Below are 9011 nucleotides of genomic sequence, written 5' to 3'. Positions count from 1 at the left end.
TCTAATGGTGTTTGTAAATAGGATCACAAGTCCGCATCTTGTACAATTAACCACTAAGAAGAATATATGCAGTGTATTATTTGTTGAAACTGTACTTCCAATTTGATTTGAAACTGTCTCATTGCTGTTTATCAATAAAACTTTGAAAAAAAAAGAGAAAAAAAATAGAAACAAATTGGGGATGAGGCCTTGGGTACAGTCCCCAGTGGCACAGAAACAAAACAAAACAAGTCCACAGCAACTTGCTTAGCAGCCTGTGCATGCATTTGTTTGTAGTTTATGGGACTTATGTGTTGTTTATCCACAGAAGAACTTCCGAGGATACAGATTACGCTGAGTCTCCACTGCTCAGTACTATGTCTGATGCAAGGAGGCATGCAGCTGTCTGAATGAATGAGTTGCCCTAGCGGGGCCCAGAGGACTTACGCGCCAAGTCCTTGTTGTAGACACACAGGAGTTTCACTGTCTTACTCCTCTGGCTGTAGCTGACTTCTCTAAGCTCTGTGTGTGTGTGTGTGTGTGTGTGTGTGTGCGTGCGCGCGCATGCATGTATGTAGCATTCAGAAAATTATTTTAAATTTCTGTTTGATTTGTTGATTTTCTAGAAACAATTAGGATTTTAAACTTTCTAAACTAAAACTCCTGTAAGAAACATGAATTTTAGGTCCTGTAAACAACAAAGCAAGCAAAAGGGAGAGAAACTCAAAGCTTGGTGTGTTCTCTTGGTCCCTTTTCCAGGCAGGTCAGGAAATAGAATCAGCTGTTCTGTGGTGTCTGGGCTGGGCACGCCACCTCATCCTGGCCCGTGGAGTGGCACTGCCCTCTGGGGCTTCCTCAGTCACAGAAAGCTTCCTGTTTATTTTTGAGCTGGGGTCTCACTGTACTGTCCAAGCTGCCTTGAGCTTCTGGGTTCAGGTGGTTGTCCTGCCTCAGTGTCCTGACAAACTGGACCAGAGGAGTGTTCTGCCGCAGGTGGCACAGCTTATGAGCTTCCTTCCTCTCCCCCCATCGCCCCCTGAACTGGGGATTGAACTCAGGCCCTTGCACTTGCCAGGCAAGTGCTTATTCTACTGAGCTATCTCCCCAGCCCCCCTTATGAACTTTCTAATGGGAGATTTTGGAAAAATCATCTTCTTGTCTGAGCAGGAAGTTCTGGCCAAGGTGTGGATGGTGATCGAGGTTCTGTGTACCCCAAATGGGACACCTCCTTCCTGACAGAGTGGGAGCTACTGGCTCTAGTACTGGAATTTCAGGGTTAAATTAAATTTTATTCTTGCCATGAAGGCATGGCATTTTCTTTAAACTCATGTTTGCTGTTCTTTGTGTTCACTGCACAAGAAGTACTACTTTTGGGACATCCACCTTCCCCAAGTGGTTTCTGCTCTAAGCTGTCTTGCTGTGATTGAAGGAGCCCAGGGTGGTCACGTCATGCAGACAGAACAGAAAGCGAGCAGCAGGAGAGGTAGCTTTATTTTGGATGCACTTAGCGTTGTGCTTCTGTTTTCCTTCTCTGATGAAACCTGGCCAGACAGACGCTATTTGTTACGTGGTTGGCATTTAAGAACAAGTTGAGGCCAGTTGGAGATGGCGTAGAGCAGTGTTGGTGAGCCTGTGGTGTGGGTGCTGCAGTGGGCCAGTGCATCACTGGCAGTACTGAGAGAGTTGTCATCTTCTATACAGATGTAGCTGACCACGAGTGCAGGGAGAAGTTTAGAAGTAGATTTTTTAAAAGTTCATTTTTAGTTTTTTTTATTTTTTTTATTTTTTAGGGAAGGGTATACAGGGTGTTCAGAGTCTCACTACTAGATTGGACTTGTAGTGATCCGCCTGTTTACAGTCTCCGAAGAGCTGGGATTACAGGCGTGTGCCACCATGCCCAGTCTCAATTGCCCTCTCAGACCACCCAGGGGCGGGGCTGGCACAGCAGGTCTGGGGATTGAACCTCTGGCCCCTGCACCTGCTTGCAGGCATTTAATCTGCTGAGCTATTTGGCTGGCCCTAATTTTAATTCTGATCTTGATTTTTTTCTTTTTACATGAAAGAAAACCAAAGTCTAAATCTTCAAAGTTATAGATGCCTTGAAGGTGCCCCAAGAGCCTTTGGGCTTACCTGCATTAAGATTCTTAGCCAGGTGTGGTGGCACACACTTGTAATCCCAGTGTTCACGAGGTTGAGGCGGGAGGATGCTGATGAGTGTGAGGACAGCCTGGCTACATAGTGAGCTTAAGGCAAACCTGAACTCTGCATAGCAAGCCCCTGTCTCAAACACGCAAGTAAGCAAATGATTCTTAGCATTATCAAAAAATGGAAACTAGTGTATAGTGTAGTGAAATTATGAAATGATGAATTTATAAAGTATGTTACATGAACATAGTATAGATTTAAATTATATATCAGCATTGTTTGCTTTCTTTCTTGCTTGCTTGTTTTCTTGCTTTTTTCCTTTCAATTCTGAGATAGGATCTTGCTGTATAGCCCAGGCTGGTCTCAGACTCTCTGGTCCCACTGCCTCAGCCTCCTGAGTGCCAGGATTGTAGGCACGTGCCACAGTGCTTGGAATGTTTTCCTTTGATAGTAGCAGCTACTGCCTTTTACATAGGGTTTTTTTTTTTTTTTTTTTGTTTTTGTTTTTTCCCCCAGAACCGGGAATTGAACTCATTGCCAGGGAAGCACTTATTCTACTGAGCCATCTCCCCGGCCCCTGCAGCTACTACCTTTTAAGCCGACCTTTAAAAAAAAACCTGAAATAATATGAAGCTTTCCTTTTTTAATATTTTCCTTTCATTTTGAGATAAAAGTTTTTTTATGTATTTGATACAGGGTCTTACTGTGTAACTCAGGCTTGCAGTGATCCTCCTGTTTTCAGCCTTCCCAGCTCTGGGATTACAGGCATATGTCACCATGCCAGGTCTCGGTGGCTAGCTCAGCACTGCTGGGGGCGGGGCTGACATGGCATGGGGTGCTGGAGAAGTTAAAAGTTACTGTGATTAGAAATTAATCTGGGTGTCCCAGTAAAGCACTGCTCTATTTAAACTGCATGCTATTTCCTCATTGTCCCTTTCCCAGAGAGTATCATCTGGTGGAATGTTGACCTCTTCATTTCATTGTTATAAAGATAAAATTTACATCAAGCCTTTATTCTGTACATGGCTTTTTTTAGAACCAAAGTCAAGGTTAGCTAAGTTTCACACAGAATACATCGAACTTCATACTAAATTGTGAGATGCTTAGTGAGATGTGTTTGAGGCATAACAAAATACTTCAAACATTTTTTCAAAATATTCAGGAAACATTTTAGTTAAAAACCTACTGTTAAATGGAACATTGCATACTTAGAATGGATAGGAAAAGAATATTTAAAACAGGATGCATCCATAGGAATTTTAACTTCTGACCTTGAAACAAACTTGAAGTCACATTTTTTGTATTTGTAATACGAGCTCTGATTCTAAGGTCGTAAAAATTGCTGGCTGTTGGTGCCCTCCTGACTTGGTGGATAATAATCCGGTAGGTTCCACGTTCTCTGTGAGCATGGTGGGAACCTGCTCTTCGCGTGTCTGTCTACATAACTAGAAACAGTGGGTATCTCTTCTCTGCCTGCAGTCCGGGCGCAGTCACCTGGGTGTCCAGAGGGGCGGGGACAGCCTGGCTCCCGGAACTCCTGCGGGCTCTCTCCAGGACTGCCTCTGTCCAGGCTGCGGAGGAAGTCTTTCAGAACTTGCTTGAAGATGTAGACTATTTCCCATGGCAAGACATCATTTTCTGCCAAAACTTCTCGAAATCTAGGGGAATGTGGGAATGAGTATTCACTTCAGAAAACTTTTTGCTGCGTCCCTTCATCTTCAAAATGTAGCTTATGTAACATAATTGTGCCCTCGTTACCCACCTTTTGAGTAATTTGCACATGGCTTACTAGTATGTGGCTAGTTAAACTTTGATTGTAATTTTAAACATTTCTTACCAGTGAAATACACACAGATAGTTTGGTCTAGTTTATCGCAGTGATTTTGGTTGACAACTATTTAGTACACATGATTGAAGAGTTTACAGCATAATTTACAAATTTCAGTCTAAATATTGAGGAAGTTAGACTTCACAGTAGCTCATAACATAAGAAAAAAAAAATCAGTATTCTTACCTGCTGAGAATAGTTCCAGTTTGGCAAGGCTGAACCTGTGAACAGAGAACTTCCAGCTGTCTTTGTTCAGTAGCTGGGATAGTTGTGTGAGGAGTCTGGTAGTTTCTCAGCCAGTTGTAATCCACACCTGTTTTTCTTGCTTTTTGTTCATATTCTATTTCTTGTATTAATCTCTCACGCTCCTTTAGATGCCATTTTAATTCCCGAAGCAGAGTCTTTGTCACTACATCGGAGTCGGCGTATTGTGTGGGTTTGTAGGAATCAGTTTTTGGCCATTTCATCCAGCCAAAAAGTGGCATTGTTAGCCTGTAGAAATATTCTCATTTGTCTATTTGCATATAATTTTATGGTTCTGATGAGCAAATATTTGTTGACTTACAATAAGATTGCCAGAAAAGTACATGATTTTTTCATGGGTTAGATATGCAGGTCAGCATAAGATTAGAAGATGGATTAAAGTCTTTCAGTTCTAACTAGGTCAGTGCTAAAAAGCAAGCTTTGAAAATACTTTAATATTGCTAAACAGCAGTTGAATACATAAAGTCAGGGATAATCTGTAAAGTGAACAATTTTTGAAAATAACACTGCTATTAAAATTCTCAGGAAGGTTTAAGATATTAACACATTGGGAAGTACCATTTACAAATACTTTTGATTTATGTTTTGTACAGAAAAGGATTAGCACTTACCTGCCAAGCTGACAAAGCTGATGGGAGCTGTTGCCAGTGCTGACTGGAACTGGTGATGGAGCTGTGTTTCATTCAGGCCCCTCCTTCTCCTGCGTGTGTTCTCTGTGGAAGGATGAGCTCCTGATTTGCCCACTGAAACTGTATTTGAAATAAACAACTTTCTTTTTTTTTAAAACAACTTTCTAATGTTAGGAATGAGGTTGTGATGTCTTCACTTGGAGAGAATGCTCATTAATTCACCTTGTAAATAAGCTAGAAGAAATGACAAAAATAACTTACTATTGAATCTTTGTAAGTTATGTAATGCTCTACCTTCTGAATGCACTCATTCTGTTTGAAAGAGATGTGGGCAGTGGCGGGTGCTGGTCCCAAGCACGTCGGACGTGCCTCTGGGAATGAAATGAAGAAGACCGTCCGGAGCACCACAGATGCGCTCCTGGCTAAAGCGGAGACTGTCGCGTGCTGTGGTGCGTTACTGTGCATAGCTGTAGGTCACAGTTTAGTGCTGTATTTTTATGCCTGTAGAGGTCTAAAAATAACCATGTAGCTTTTAGTCTTAAGCTTAACTTCCAGGCCACTTAGAAGCCAGGTCACTGTCCCCTCTGATGAAAGAAGGAAAAATAGATCAGACTTGACTGTGTGCAAAATACAGACTCTAAGGAAGCGTGTTGTAATTGAGCAAAGTAGGCAAAGCATGCTGACATCGCTCAAATGTAAATAGCAAATACACAGCCTGTATTCATTTTTGTTGCGAAATAGTGAATTTACTTAATGTTGAAATGCTAGAGGACATTGTAAACACTTTGCAAGGTATGTGGCGACCTCCTTCGATACACAGTGTTGAGGTGTGGTAAAGGAGAAGCGTAGAGCGTAGAGCTCAGAACACGGCCTTCCAGCTCATCACATAGCGGGTTAGCATCCGGTCCCCGAGCTGCGTGTGAAGCTCTGACGCTTGTGCTTGGGCGAGTGCTGGTGTGCAGAGGCTTCACTGTGCTGGTTTCCTAGTTGAGGATTTTTTCTTGTAGAGTGGATGGGCTCTTAACAGGTCAAGTCTGGTTGTTTTTCCTGGTTTCATTAGATGTAAAGGGTCTTTTCCTTGCTGGCTCTCTGCTAATGACTAGATAGTGGGTTTTTCTTTAATAATTTTTTTGTTGTTGCTTTTTCTTCCAATGAGGTGTGAAGAATAGCATTGTTCACATCAGATCTGTGAGCCATATGCAATCAGGAGTGACATGTGTGGTCATTGTACAGTTCCTGTTACTCGTGCACTGCAGAAACAGACAGCAGGATTCCTTACCCTCGACTACCAGGTGTTCACATTGCATTGCGTATAGTACTAGGAGAAACGAAGAACTGATTTTTATCATTACAGAAATGTCCTAAGAAGTTTTGTACTAAAACTACAATGCATATTGCCTCTTCTTCCTTAGAAGAATCTTGCTGCTGCTAAATTTTTTTTTTTGCCCTGAACTATTAACAAAAACTCCAGAGTCCATTGAATATGGAACATACTCCAGGCTTTCCTCAGAGCCCTCTCCAGTCGGTATTATTACCCCTCTTGCCTAGTCTTCCCTCTCACATGAACCCGGTGCTCTGCTGAACTCCCTCCCTATTTTGTGTCCTCACTTGGGACCCTTCAGCCTCAGGTACTGGCTCTTCTCAAGGATTATTCTTTATTTTCCGTGTAGTTACAGTGTAATTCTGCTTCCCAAGTCAAGTTCACTTACCAGCTCACATTTCAACTCATCCATTCTTTCGTTGGCTCTGTTCTTCACTGAACTCTACTGCTTCCCCTTTTTCCTCCTGCTTTCGGACTTGTTGCTGTTGTCCTATCCTGTACCTGCTGGCATTCAGTTGGTCAATAGTGTTTATTGGCTCCATACCATGGGCTAGAGGGTTAGGGGCTGTGGCGACAACTGTAGTTCCTGCCTTGAGGGGCCTTGTCAGGACATGAGTGATCACAGACCCTCATGTGCTATTGGACACACTGGATGCAGCTCTCCAGTTAGATCTAGAGGATGTGAAGCCCCTCTGGATGGGGCTGTCCTCTGGGCTGGGAAGAAGGGAAGCTCAGTGATTGGTTACCCACACGGCTTCTTGGAGGCCATCTCTTTCTCCACTTGACTTAGTGGACGCCTGTCTGCCTTTGAGACCCTTGCCCACATCTGACCTTCACAGAGCTTTTCTTACTTCCTTTGAACTTACTTGCATGAAACAGTTTCTCTTTTCTTATTTTCTTTTCCCCTCCCTTCCTTCCTGCTTCCCTCCTTCCCCCCCCCCTTCCTTCCTTTTGTACCAGGAATCAAACTCAAGGCTCACACTTGTCAGGCAGGCGCTGTGCTGTTGAGCTACATCCCTGACCCAAAACAGCTTCTCTAGTACTTGGTGTATGCTACTTGTACTGTTCCGCTTTTTAAGTTTTGTTTATCCTGAAGTTGTTAGGTTGAATCAGAGACCAAGTATCATTCTCTGTAGTATTTCTCTTGCTACCATAGAGAAAGAAAACATAAGTAGTATTTTGAAATCAAAATAAGATACATTTTATTAATTTTTCCTTTTTATTAAGGTAAAACCGGGTTAATATTGGTCTTTATCAAATATATTAGTAAGTTCAATAAATAAATGATTTCTAATGAATCAGCTTTTTGTTTTGTTCTGTTCTGAGACAGGGTCTCGCTGTGCAGGTCAGGCTGGCCTTGAGCTTACCTTGTAGCCCGGGCTGGTCTCAAACTTGGAATGACCCTGCCACCTCAGCCTCTTGAGTGCTTAGTGGCTACTTGGGTCCCCCTGTCTGAGCATGAAATAGTGATGCAGGGCTCCTTGACAGAAAGGAACTTGGCGGCCTTTTGGAAATGTCTGTCAGCTGTATAGTCAGCTTTCTGTTGCTCGTTCAAAACACCTGACACAGAGCCGGGGAGATGGCTCAGTGGAATAAGCGCTTCCCTGGCAAGCGCGAGGGCCTGAGTTCAATTCTCAGTTCCGCCAAAAAACAAACAAACCTGACATGGGCAAATTAAGGGAGGAGATACTTATTTTGGCTTGTGGTTTCAGAGATTTCAGTTCCGGTTCATACCAAGTCAGGAACATCGAGGTGGAAGGACCTGGCAGAGGAAAGCTGCTCACCTCAAGGGCGCCTGGGAAGCCGAGCTGGGAACAGCCGAAAGGAAGGGCGCTGCCCCTCAGGCTGTGCAGCACAGCAGTTAGTGGTCTCCAGAGCCAGTCGCTTCTCCAGAAGTCTCTTCATCTGATCATGCTGATAGGAGTATTTGGCACACAAACTTCTGTTATTCTTTTTAGGTCACCCAGCCAGAATTCAGAGGCAGAATATATTAACAAATACAGACAACTCGAAGCCCAAGAATTTGACCTACATGGTAGTGACCAACCAGCGGATGGGCAAGGTAAGCAGCTCTCTACAAATACCTGATAGCTGGTCCTGCTGGAACATGCCTGCAATCCCAGCCGCAGGGAGGCTGAGCCAGGAAGATGCTGGGAGCTTGAGGCCAGCCTGAAGTACCCTGTCTTAAAAAATCCTTAAATAAGATGTGTGAGTGGTTCACACATTAAAACACTATGTCCTTAAAATGTGTAAGAATAAAAAATATTTAAAAATGTATAAGAAATAAAGTATTTTGGTCAAAGTAAGAAATCTATACTGCTTGTTAACTCAGCATCTTTTTTGGAGTTAATGTGTGATAGGTTATAAAATGTTTATTTTTTTGTGTTAAATATAATTCCTAAGTAGTCTGTTCTTTTTGGACTAATAATGAATGATCCCTTGCTTTATTATTCATTAAAACTACTTAATGCTTTTATCTAAAAACTTACAGGAAGGCTGGCGAGATAGCTCGGCAGGCTAAGTGCTTTCTTAGGCAAGTGCTGGGGCTGGGTGTGGTGGTGTGAACCTGTAATCCCAGCGCTGGGCAGACTGAAAACAAGAAGAGCACTACAAGTTCAAGTTGTGTAGTGAGACCCTGCACCAAAAAAAAAAAAAAAAAAAAGAGAAATAACTTACAGGAGTTGAGTTTTTGTAGTGAACATTAAAACAAAATTGGAAAAAAAGAGGCAGAAATGTGTAAAGTAAGAAGTGAAGGGGCTGGGGAGATGGCTCAGTGGAATAAGTGCTTCCCTGGCAAGCACAAGGGCCTGAGTTCAATACCCAGTTCCGCCAAAAAAAAAAAAAA

At 42.8% G+C, this 9011-nt stretch overlaps 1 protein-coding gene across 1 annotated transcript; it reads right to left on the bottom strand.

The window, feature by feature from the left end:
• Positions 1-3448: 3448 nt before the first annotated feature.
• Positions 3449-4849, bottom strand: Rd3l (retinal degeneration 3-like). The gene is made up of 3 exons (XM_012517876.2): positions 4828-4849; positions 4139-4444; positions 3449-3782 (listed from the first exon to the last, which is right to left on the bottom strand). Exons 2-3 carry the CDS (start codon positions 4435-4437, stop codon positions 3449-3451), a joined length of 633 nt encoding a protein of 210 aa, XP_012373330.1. The 5' UTR covers positions 4438-4444; positions 4828-4849.
• Between the last annotated feature and the right edge of the window lie 4162 nt (positions 4850-9011).

Source organism: Octodon degus, unplaced genomic scaffold (genome assembly GCF_000260255.1).
Source record: "Octodon degus isolate 3935 unplaced genomic scaffold, OctDeg1.0 scaffold00226, whole genome shotgun sequence".
In the NCBI taxonomy this organism is placed as follows: Eukaryota; Metazoa; Chordata; class Mammalia; order Rodentia; family Octodontidae; genus Octodon; species Octodon degus.
Note: the sequence above shows the minus strand (reverse complement) of the source record. Positions and strands in the feature narration are given on the sequence as shown.

What these genes read in the sequence shown, in the direction of transcription:
- Rd3l (XM_012517876.2), bottom strand. Translation starts at nt 4,437, where the DNA reads ATGCCACTTTTTGGCTGGATGAAATGGCCAAAAACTGATTCCTACAAA. An exon ending in ACTGGAACTATTCTCAGCAG is followed by an intron (nt 3,783 to 4,138) that starts GTAAGAATACTG and finishes ACATTCCCCTAG; the next exon opens with ATTTCGAGAAGTTTTGGCAG.